General features: G+C 44.8%; 1 protein-coding gene across 1 annotated transcript; it reads left to right on the forward strand.

Annotated features, from left to right (window-relative positions):
* Positions 1–367: 367 nt before the first annotated feature.
* LOC103139199 (SLAIN motif-containing protein 1-like) lies at positions 368–10,862 on the forward strand. Its single transcript, XM_007553697.2, has 9 exons — positions 368–980; positions 3,099–3,235; positions 5,003–5,116; positions 5,569–5,691; positions 6,465–6,608; positions 7,336–7,707; positions 8,265–8,420; positions 8,497–8,779; positions 9,873–10,862. Exons 1-9 carry the CDS (start codon positions 610–612, stop codon positions 9,946–9,948), a joined length of 1,776 nt encoding a protein of 591 aa, XP_007553759.1. The 5' UTR covers positions 368–609; the 3' UTR covers positions 9,949–10,862.
* The last annotated feature ends 1,320 nt before the right edge of the window (positions 10,863–12,182 follow it).

The following is a 12,182-nucleotide window of genomic DNA, read 5'->3' on the forward strand; positions in this document are numbered from 1 at the left end:
TAATTTTAGTTTCATTTTGCAATTACGGACTAAGTTGTGTTCTCCATAAAACCGATGGATATTTAGGGTAAGCCTGAGTGAGGCGCAGATTCACCACATCGACACTAGATGGCGCTAGATATCCAGAAATGTCTCAGCGGGGCACCGGCTAATTATAGCACACGATCCTGATTTAACAATTGGGTCATCAATTAAATAAGTTATTTACTAGTAAATCCGTTAAGCAGTAGATTATCTGGTATTGGGGAAGTTAAATGAGTTAGTTTAGTAGAAAGTTTGGTAGAACTAGTTTAGTTTTAGTTCTTAGAAGCGTTTATAAACGAATAAGTCTGGTTTTAGCCCTGAATTAGGACTGACAGGTGCAGCATCCACCTGTAATCCGCTTCTTTGTTCAGGAAGGTGGAGGCTGGGGTGTGTGGGTGTGTTGGCTGGAGAGGTGGAGTCTCCAAGTCTCCAGACAGGCGCACTAGACAGATTAGTCTCCTCCAGCCGCTAACCAGGACTCAAATCAGCTGCGGAGCGCAGACGGAGCGCCACGCCGGTTCCTGAGCCGGTTCGCCGGGGGGGAGGTCTGGAAGGCGGCGCAGCCAGAACCTGGATTCAGGTCCGATGGAGGCAGCCGTGCTGGGCCCCGCCGTCATGACGGACGTGGACTGCGGCAGCCTGAACGCCGAGCTGGAGGTGAAGAAGCTGCAGCAGCTGGTGCGGAAGCTGGAGCGGCAGAACGAGCAGCTGCGGAGCCGGGCCGGAGGCTGCCTGTCCGGGGGCTTCCAGCCCCTCCAAGGCCCGCTGCTTCAGCCGTCCCTAAGCTCGCTTTCTCCTCCGGGTGAACCGCTAGATCATTTCCACCCGTACGCAGGGGAGGAGGACGAAGAAGAGGAGGAGGAGGAAGAGGATGCGTCGGAACCGTCGGTTCTGGATGAGTTGGAGCTTCTGGACCTGGAGTCTCTGAGCTGCTCAGAGGAGTCTGATGAAACCTGGTCAGTGTCGGCTCTTTGTTCACTAATATCACCATTTGTTGCTCTTCAGCCCTTCAGCAGAAGAGGCTGCTCCTCTTCCTCCTCGCTGCTCTACAGCTTTCAGGCATTTTCCCAGATTCGCATCCTGGAAGTTGAGTTCTAGCGGACCACCAGAACCAACAGGCTGTATCAGAGTCTCATACGCCCATTCAGGCTCCATGGTGATTACATGTTTGCTCCACGGTTCCTCCAACTGGGGACAGTTGAACCTACGTTTCATTTTAGCTCCATTAAAGGCTTTTTTGCACAAATGATTAGTCTAAGGTCACCCACAGGTTCTCAGTGGTAACATAGATAAGGACTTTGAGTAGGCCACTCAAAGGCCACCTTGTTTTCAGCTTTCACAGTTAAACTTTGTATCGTGCTTTGGTTCTGTTTACGTAATTCAGAACTCTTCAGGTCCGACAGTGATCACACCTGGTTCAGCTGCTGACATTGAACAAAAAACTAATTAATAATCCTGATTTGTTGCTATTTAAGAACTTGTCGCCTACTTCATGTGAAGACATAAAATGATTGTTCGATGATTACTGTTTATTGCAATTAAACCTGAAATTCTCACAAAATTTATGATGGACCCACATGCTCACAAAGCTGTCCAAGGGGTAAGCCAAATCATAAATGGAAAATTGAGTAGAAGGAAAAATTGTGACTGGGAGATATTAATAGTAGGAATGTAACTGTATGGACAATTTGCATCATGCTTATTGCGTTTGCAACCAAATTATAAATATAAAAATACCTGCCTCATATTCACAGTCAAATATTTTAGTTCACATTATGAAATGACTGAACATTACCAAGAACTTTTGGGAGTTTAGTCTGGAAAACTGTGGATGTTTCTCTAATGAATTCTGTTTAGAAATCCTGAGACGATCAAAACTGTGCAATGAACTCTGGGTTATGATTTGCAAGTTTCAGTTTAAGCAGCAGTTCTCCTCTGAAGCTGTGACAAAGTTGGCTTGATTTGTGCCAAAGGAAGTACTCAAAATGAGGAAGAAGTAGTTAGAGCAGCAGCTTCTTTATTTATTTTTAAACTCTGGTTTAAAGACCTGGAGGAAACAATCAAAGAAAGTTAGTTTTCTACGATTGTAGACTTTCTTGTCCTCTTAAACTCCTTTAGGAAGATTCCCAGTCAACAGGGAAATCCATTCCTGTTGATTCTCCAGTATGAATGTTTCTAGTTTTTGGTTCAAATGAAATGATTAAATGAAACCAAACGATTTCATTTAATGTAGTTCTCATTAGAATTACACCAATGTCTTGAGCCCAGAGGAACAAAAACCAAGTTCCATATCATAGGTGGAACATCGTTTTGTATCCATCAGAGAACATGTTCCCAGTCTTCAGTAGACGGATCGACTTAAAACGTAGTCCAAGAAAGAACTTGGTGATCGGCCAAGTCTCAGTTTTATCCATGTGATGGACAAAACATGTTGTAATTTATGTGTTTTTGACCTGACAGTCACCGGCTGGAGCCAGTCGAATGAAGTTCTTAAGTAGTTTTTCAATTGTTCCCAGTGAAGGCTGGACTGTAGCGACTGATTTTATTTGGATGCTATCTTAAGGTGTAGTTGCGGAGAGGAGGCTGTTTGGTTGGACCGTCTCATCTTGGCTTTTTCTATTGGTGTCTTAAGGTCAGAGGAATCAGATGGTTGGTGTTGGACTGTCTGGAGACGGTTCTGTGTAGAAATGTTTCTGCTCTCGACGTCGGATCACAATCCATTCGGTGAAACGGAATTCTGGATGGTAGCAACTGTTGCTAAACCCTCCAGACCGTCTGCTGTTCAATTCTAACTTGTTGGACTTTATCTCCTAGTGAAGACATCATTGATCAATGACAACAGTTGGCCAACATCGATCAACATTTGGTGATCGTGAAAACCTCTCCATAAAATCTTTTTCAGACTGAGGTGCTACAGCTAGATCTGCAGTGTTCCTCTTCTTCTCTAGCCAAGCGGATGAAGGTTCTTCATATTGCACTTAAAACCACTGTGGACAACTTTTGTGACCCCAGGTCATAAACATGTCTAAAGACTCACTGCATGTCGTCGTCGTCTTCTTCTTCTTCGTTTCCAGGTTGTACGTAGCATCGAAAGCAGGAGAGAATTCAGCCGAGTCTCTCAGTCCGCTGCAGTGGTGTCGGCAAAACCTGGACAGCCCCAAGTCGGACGTGGAGGTCGCCAGAAGGTCGTTGTCTCTGCGACTGGAACAAGGTACAGACTGAACCTTTATCCTTAAACCTCTGGGTTTACATTAAGAGGTCAAACTTAGCAATAGATGTGACTCTTCTGTGTTGGCTAAGTTCCCTGGTTCGCTAAGACACCAGCAAAGACTCAAAACTCTCTGGTTTTCTGGTTTTTCTTTCATCATGTCAGAAAAGTTCTGGGAATGTTCCAGGAAAAGCAGGGACATTTAGAAGGCTTTAACTAGAGATGCAGATGAGTTGAAGGTTCTAATCTGCATCCAGCGTCCCATAGTTTGTTGTAGGGTCTGGCTGTTTCAGAGCTGTTTAAATTTATGCTGCCCACTTTGAAGCAGATCAGTTTTCTGTTGACAACCAAGTAACAACCCATTGAGTTTGTAACTTGCATCATTATTAACGTGATTTATTGTGTGTGGGGTCCCTCAGGGTTCAATCCCTGCATCTCTATTTGTTTGTTCTGCTCCAAGGCAACATTGATGGAAACCATGAAAGGTTTTCCATTTCAAACAGAAAACATTTTACCAAAATAAAAGTTAAGACTTTAACTTTGAACTACTGATTTAAAAAGAAGCAGGCGTGTTCCTATGCGCAACTATTCTTGCACTGCCTTAGTGTAGAGAGCTTTATGTTCTTTTTCTGTTGAAGTAAAACACAGAAACAGGACGTACTCTCTAACTAAGAGTGAAGACTGTAAATTTATCTGGTTTATCAAAATACCCCTTAATAATAAACAGCAGTTGAATTATCATAATGCGTATTTCTGATCAGTAGGAAGCAAGTTTGTTTATCTTTGAGGACTTTAAGCTACGGCTTCCATTTGACAAGCCGGAGGTCCGATCACCACAGAGAGCAGAGTGCTGTTAATCTGTCCACGCGCTGAACGGATCAGACCTCGGTTACCTGACGCTGCGTCTGCTTACGTAACCCTCCACTGACGGTCGGAGAAGGAAACAGGTTGGAGGAAGTCAAACGGGAACCATAAATCTTGATCTGTGGATCTTGAAGTAGTTGACGCGTCTCTGGTTTCTGTTGCTTTGGCTCCTCAACAGGCTGAAAAGACTCAGCGACGACACATTCTCAGTTTGATCTTTTCAAATGCAAAGAGTTCAGTAATAACAGATTCTTGGGAAATATGGACAAAACCAGCCCATATCACTGATCCCCCACCATACAGTACCTGTACTGACCATTAGTTTGACCAAAAAAAGCCCAGTGTCAGTCTCCTCTGACCAGAGCCGTGTTGTTTAGAAGGAATACCCAGCCTTTTTCCATTACAGTGATGTTTTTTTCTGAATGTTTGCATGCTGGTTCTCAGCAGCGCCTCATGGAGGACACGGTCCACTGTCGGTCAGACTGCAGGTCGGCGCGCCGTCTGCCTGGGCCTGTGAAGTTGCAGCAGCTGCACGCTTCGTTGCATCAGAAACCCTCCCGCTAGCTCTGCCTCTAATCTCTCTCCCCCGCTTGCCGTTTCTACGGAAACGGTTGACAGGAGAGGAGTCTCGCTTTGCGGCCGAGTTAAGGCTTTGCGTTCATGTATAGACGTCGTCCCTGCATCGGCGTGGGTTTCACTAGAGGCAGCCGGCTCCGGCTCCACTGAAAGCAGCTTTGTCCGACCTCTGTTGGGCGCTAAGCTGATGAATAGAGCCGAGGGTGACAGACGCTGCTGGTGAGGTAACGGCAGCGTGGTGGGGTGGGGGGAGAGACACAATAAGAGGCTGTTTTACTATGTTGAACAATGAAATCCACATCTTGATGTTTGTTTACCTTCCTCCCTCAGTCTCCAGGTGGCGTAGCTCCCTGTCGTCCCCTGGAACTCCTCCGACCCGAGCCGCAGCGGCGTCTTCCTCCCCAGCCAAACCCTGCTCCACCCCACCACCGACTGAAAGACACGGTAGTCAAACTGCTAGCGTCTACACAGATGTACCTCCACTAAATAAGCGCTTCTGTTGTCTGTGTGGTTGGCCACTAGATGCCAAGCACGCAACTTCACAGGCCCGAAGATTCTGACATCCATCGGAAAGGCTTCCAGAAGCTTCTAGAACGAGTGTCAGACTCCAAAACCCGCCACAGCTTTTTGTGTGGCTCTGAAGAATCCAGACACTAAGTTATATCAGTCAGTTTTCTGTGATTGTGGAAATTCATTTAAAATCAATCAACAGATTCCCACATTTTTTCAAAAATGGTCAACAACATTGGGTTTCCCAAAGTTGGCGAAATAAAGGTGGCAACAAACTGCTTATTCGACCAAAATACTTTGGTTCATCACATAGAATCCCTGTTAGTTACACTCTGAGGTTGTAGCAGTAATAAGCTCCTCTGTCATGTGTTTTTCCATCCCTGCAGCCGCTCCTCTCCTCTCCTCCCCACTGCACCCCGTCCTCCATCACACCCTGAGCCCCATGGGGAAGGAGCTGTCCCCTGTAGCTGAGCGGACGCCCACCTTCTTCCCTCACCCTCCCAACCGAAGTAAGACTCTCCCCGACGGAACCGAAATGTGCAGGAAACCGGATCGCACTCGGCTTTTTGCACCTTGTCAGACATAGAAGTGTTTTTTCTTTGTTTGTTTGTTTTTATCTACACTGTGATTCAGCTATATATGAATGCTGCTGGAGAGGAAAAAGGGGCGCATTACATCTGGATAAAGCCGGTGCTGGTGTCGGCAGAGTGAGCCCCACAGGGGCATCAGGAACCAGCAGCTGCCGGCGCTCTCTACAGGCTGTTTTCCATGACTGCAACCAGCAGTCCTGCTCTCTCTCACTCTGTTGGTTCTGGAGTTGAACACAGTTCGGTTGAGTCTGGTTGGTCATGTCTGGACACTGATGAGGCCTCCATATTGGGTCTACAGCGATTGCCCAGGGCAGCAATCGCCCATATGGCTTATATTAACAAACCAGCAGACTTTGGAGCAGAATGAATTCTACAGTCATGTGTTGTTAATGCTGCTTTCAATAATAATAGTAGATCAAACCATCTGGAAACTCTAGAGGTCTGCTCTCTAGAATATTCCGTCCTCTGGGTTTTAACAGACTTCATCATCCTACTTCTCTTCAGGAGAATCTGGGGTTTTCTTGTCAGGTTTTTTTCTTCTTCAGGAGTTTTTCTGGTTCAAAGCTGTTTCTAAATGCAGCCGTTTGACAATTAAAGGTAAACCAAACTGTGCAGAGTTGGAGGTTGAGCTTCTTTTTTTCGTCTCGCAAAGTCAAAGTCTTTGGAGTTTGACCTGTTGTCTTTGTGTGAAGGCCGCAGCCTCCGGCGGTCCACCCTGAGCCCCGAGTCATCGGTGGACAGCGACCTGGGGACGTCGGAGGACGACTCCATCAGCCTCGGATACAAACTGCAAGATCTCACGGACGTCCAGGTCATGGCCCGGCTGCAAGAGGAAAGTAAGTAGGCCAATGGTCAGGTGTTGGGTCAATCCAACAAACATTGACCTGTGACCGCCATCAGGTGACGGGTCGGTCTCGTTTTTTTTTTTACTGAAGTTATAGTGGGTATATATAGGTGTATATTATAACTTATTACATATGCCTTTAATAATGGATTATCATATTTGCACATTTTGAATTGTCGACAGTGAATATCTTTATTTCTAGTAAATAAATACATTTAGAAATGTCAGTTTTCTGGAAGAAGTGTTTCTTCATGGACACATTATTACTTTTTTTTATTATCTACAACTTGATAGACATCTATAGGATATAAGTGAGGCCATACGGTGAGCCAGGCCTTCCTGTCCAACATCAGTGTCTGACCTCAGAAATGAATTCTGGAAGGATAATGTTCTGATATGGAGACTTTTGAACCCAGAAAGCCAAGTGACCCAAATCTTTCTCTAAACATCTACAGTGTTTTATTTTGGAGACTGAGCTGCTGAAGGAGAACCTTTAGTTTCACTTTTAAGAGAAGGTAGAAATTAATTGTTTGCTCATTTTTCCTGGTTCTGTCCCCCTCTCCTCTTCCGATCTAATAACATAACATCAGATCTCAGAGCCCATCGCTACTTCAGCTTTATTAACCCCAGGAGGTGATAACTTTGGGTTTTATGGTTCCTTTTTAGTTTTTTTTTTAGCTGTTTTCTTTGCGTGCTGCCCCTCATGTCGCCCCCTGCAGGTCTACGGCAGGACTACGCCAGCACGTCGTCCTCCGCCCTGGCCGGCCGCCGCAGCCAGAGCTTCACCTTCCAGCTCAGCCAGCTCAGCGCCGGCCCCGGCCTGGAGGAGGAAGACGAGGAGGACGACGAAGACTACGGCCTCCTGCCACCGCCGCAGCCGCGCCTCACCCGCCTCTCACACTCCCACACCTTCTGCAGCGTCCGCGACTGGCGAAGAAGCACCAGCTCCCTGTGCACCCCTCCTTCCACCCCCTCCACGCCGCCGCGCCCTTCCGCTGGCTCCGCCTACCTGGCTTCGCCGCCGGCGCTGCTGCTGTTGGGGCCGGGCGACCCGTATGGCATCGAGGCGCCGGGCTTCAACCCAGGATCAGGTGACCTCACTGCGCCGGTTCATTCCTACCCATCATCCTTCAGTCCTTCTGTTTCTCCCTCCAGTCTTCCTTGATTTATCCTTTTCTCTCAGTCTTCCAGCCTCTTCCTTTATTCAGTCAGTTTTTCCTTCTTCCAATGACTAACCCAGGATCAGTAAATTCATGCAGAACTTCAGTTTTTTTCCCTCATCTGTAGTAAAAGCAGGCCCTCTGATCAGTTTCCTGCTCCGTTCTGCCTCCTCGCCATTCGGGTCTGACCCGGGCGGCTCATTAAAACTTGTCTAAGCCTCTTGCACGGCGGCCCTCTAAGCTCTCGCCGTCGTGTGTCTCTGAGGGTTTGGTGGGATTAGCGTTGGGTCTTTACGTCCAGCTGAGGGGCAGCGAGCAGGAAGGACGCCTCAACGCTTCATCCTCAGAGATACAGATGATCAACAGATCCATGTTTTCCGTTTTCTGTCCTCGAACCGTTTTGTGCTTCAGGCCAAGTAGTAGGTTATTTATAGATGAAATCTGCTGCCGGTCACCTTTTAAAGGTTATTTCTGTTTGTCTTTATCAGATAAGCTGCGGAGGAGCATGCCTAACCTGGTCAGAGCTCCCAGCATGCCCAGTGTGCCCATTCCCACCTCTTCCAGTGCTGCTGCTTCTTCTTCTTTGCTTCGTAACAGCCAGAGTTTCGATTCCTCCAGCGGCTTGGCTCGCCTCCAGTCCTCCAGTAAGACTCCAGTGCCGCCGATTCTCTGTCGTTCTGTAACAAACGGGTCAGTGTTCTGTTTCCTCCTCTGCCTCAGTCCCCTCTCCAGGCCAGCTTCAGAACCGGGTCCAGAGCCTTGGGAGCTTCTCCTCGTTGTCACGGCAACCACTGAAAGCCACCGCCTACGTCAGCCCGACGGTCAAGGGCCCGACCTCCGCCAGCCTCACATCTCTGAACGGCAGCGGCATCCCTCTGCTCAGCAAACCAGCAGGTGGAGGCTCCGCCCCCATGGCGCCCCGCAGCGGTCTGCCACGCCCCGCCTCCATCCTGGGCCCCACAGGCTCCAGCCCCCGCGGCAAGGTGGCTTTATCATCACGAAGGTAATGGGACCAGAACATCGGGATTGCTTAAAACTTGGGCAAATGCACAGATATGGTAGGCAATTTGAGCATATAATGATAGACGGTGAATATCATTACTCTGTCGGCTAAGTGATTATTGCCGTCTCAAAGGTATTTGACCTCCTGAATAGAATTTTTGCACAAACAAGCCACATTTTCATTGTAACTGAACCGAAGCGTAATAAGCTGCCAAGCACAGGTAAATAGATGTTAAGGTTGTCGATGTCAATCTAGCATAACTGACCTACTTCTCACTTTCTCAATATTTTTTTAATTAAATTTAAACTTTTTCCTGACCTGTAAAATCTGAATCCCTTGGACTTTGTTATGTAGCTGTTACAATGTTCACAATTCATAGTAAAACATTGCGTCCCTTTTTCAGACTCTTTACAGTATTGTCATTTTGTCGACCAGCGATGCTCCTAACTCGGTGCATAGCAGTGGCGCCTGTGTGGCGTCCAATCCAGTGCTGTGTGTCAATGGAAGCAACAACTCATTGCTGTTTTTAAAATCGTGCTGTTTTTTTCCTTTTGTTAGCAGCTAGTTGTGCTATCATGTTAGCTTGTATAAACACGGGGACAGTTGAAGATTCAGTTTTAGGCTCCAAGGTCTTAGGGTTTTTTTTTTTTCTTCTTTAAAGTGATGGCGCTGTAGCTAAAACGTATTTATTAGCTTCTGAGGTGATACATCTTTTAAAATGCTTCTTTGTAGCTTCCTTTTCCAGCTAGCTTTGCTGTAGTGCTAACGTTAACGCCACAGTAAAAACATTAATTAGCATCTCTGGTTCTAATAAATGCTAGTTTAAGTAGCTACTTTTCTAACTTTTGGAAATGGCTAACTGTGCTCCAGTGCTTATGCTAGCTTGTACATAGCCAATAATGACACATGGATATTCCGTTTTATGTGATTTTTATTTATTTTTAATTACCGTCATCGTCTAATACAGTGCAGATTATTTTTATTATTTATTTGCACTGTGATGACTAGAGTATATTGGAATGATGAGTTTCCCTGCTTGTCGAGAATTTTCATGCCCAGCTGGTTTAATACAATCTGTATTTTTCCTTTTCAGTTTACTGACGCCTCCAAAGAGCTTGTCCACCTTCAGTGCCCTTCGCGACAGCGCCTGGAGAGACGGCTGCTACTGACGGCTGACCACCCCGCAGGCTGGGGCCGCATCGGGGGCCACATCGGGGGCCACAACGTGGGCAGTGAAGCTTCGGATTTGAGATTCTGCGTCGAACAGTCAGATTCTGTCCTCACGCGAACAATCTCCTAGATTCTATGCAGAATTTCTTCGGAGGACTCGGGTAATCTTTCTGGATCTGTGTGCGACGTTCACCGGTGAGTTTGGTGGTTTGGTGCCAAAAGTGAGCCGCTCTCTGTTGTGCAATAAGCCGCCGGCCGCTGGGTAACGCTGACGCTAACCAGCAAAGAGGGCTGCCAGTTTTTACTATATGAACCTCTGATACCGTTTTTATTAAAATATTTATTTTAAATAAAACCGATTTGACTAATCTGGTGTAGTTGCCGTGGCAACAGTTGCCAGTAATGCTGCTAAAGTGTAATAAATCCCTGTTGGTTTGGGCACATTTGGTCTAATTTTTAGAGTATGATGTATTTGTGTACACACCTAACTAACTGTGCATATATCCGTTTATTGACCTATTGCAATATTTAAAGTGTAAATCGTCCAAAATGAAAATATGGGAATGTGTTTGGGGGAATGTCTCACTGTGGTGTCACCAGACTTTGTGCATATTAACACTGATCTTGTTGCACTTTGCCAGAAATCTCACAAATGTATTTGTTTACTAGTGTTTGCACTCTGAGACTCAATCTGGTGGATTTAGATAAAAACAAAACACACACACTGACCAAGATGGTTTTTTTCCAAGATCTAACGGTTGTACACTTTTTTTCATGTAGCACTTCCAGTTTGTTTAACTCGGTCCTTAATCGACGTTTAAAGGGCACATCTTTCATAATTTACACTGTTTTTTGTTACTGTGAACCTCTAGCATTTTACTAAAACTTAATAAACTCAGTATATTTGGCAACAGTTCTGAATGTCTTTTTTTTTTAAATCACAAAATATGAATTTGCCAGTGAATTTTAAAAATGAGAACTCATGATGGTTTTGAAACGGTATCAGACGCCACCTAGTGGTGGCTTTCTAATGTCAGTTCCGTCCTGATCAGTTTTATGATGGAATAATCGGACAGGTTTCTGTTCCACCATTTTGAAATATTTCGTGAATATAATTCTTACTGTTTCCATTTAATAATCTTAAAATGCTTTAAAGAGAATACATTCATGTAGTTGACTTGGACATTGAAGAATTTTCTAACTCCCTCAGTTGAAGCACTTATTAGGACTTGAGCAAATAAACTTTATTTGTTGTTGGTTTATTATTATTATTTTGTATTTATAAGACCGAGTCCAGATCACAGGGACTTGCAACAAACATCTTATGGGTGGAACACTGCCCCCATGTGGAGAGGAAGTCAAAATCCTCCTCATAAAGCTGTTGCAGGATGTTTGAGGAGATGAAAACTTGTAATATGGTGTATTGGTGACTTTTATTGTTGGATATTTTTTATGCAAGTTTAGAATTGCAACTAAAAGTTCAAACAGGATTTTTTTTTTCCTTCAGCTATATTTGGTAAGCCACGTGAAGAGTCTGGGTCCATTCTGTTGCATAAAACCTTTCAGAATGAGTCAAAGATTCATTCAGCATTTCTAAATTATACCTAAGCCAATAATTAATCTGTTGACAGAACAATTACTAGCCATTTACATTATTGTAGTAATATTTCATTTTAAAGAGGAAACTTAACTGTGAGTTTGCCAGTGCAAGGGAAAAACACATCAATGATGACGTAAGAACTTCTATCTTATCAAAGATCTTGTTTAGTCAAAGACGCCTCACTCTAAATGTTTGGGGGAAGAGGGCTTCACATAACTCTGCATTGCTGATGCACAAGTTTTACCACAGTATTTTCTGGTGATAATTGACATGATACAAGTTAAAATCTGTCAGCCTTACGAAAAACATGCAGCTTATGGGTAATGAAGTAGGCTCCTTCTGTTGAGTACTTTAGGTCTACACAATTAATTCCAATTAATCATGTTTTGAAATATAAAAACTGTATTATGCAGGCAAAATGAGGGAAGAAAATTCAAATACAACAAAAGAACAAATCAGGAAAAAAAACAACCGAAAAACAAAATAAAAGGAGACAAACACAATAATGATCAAATCAACTGTGGAGAAAAGTAAAAGCAGAAAAAAGAATGAGGGAAGAAAAAAGGTAATAAAAAAAGGAAAATAAAATGTAATGTCATTGTTGCATTTAGATGTAGGTCTACAAGTTCTACA

Source organism: Poecilia formosa, unplaced genomic scaffold, assembly GCF_000485575.1.
Source record: "Poecilia formosa unplaced genomic scaffold, Poecilia_formosa-5.1.2 Scaffold58, whole genome shotgun sequence".
NCBI lineage: Eukaryota > Metazoa > Chordata > Actinopteri > Cyprinodontiformes > Poeciliidae > Poecilia > Poecilia formosa.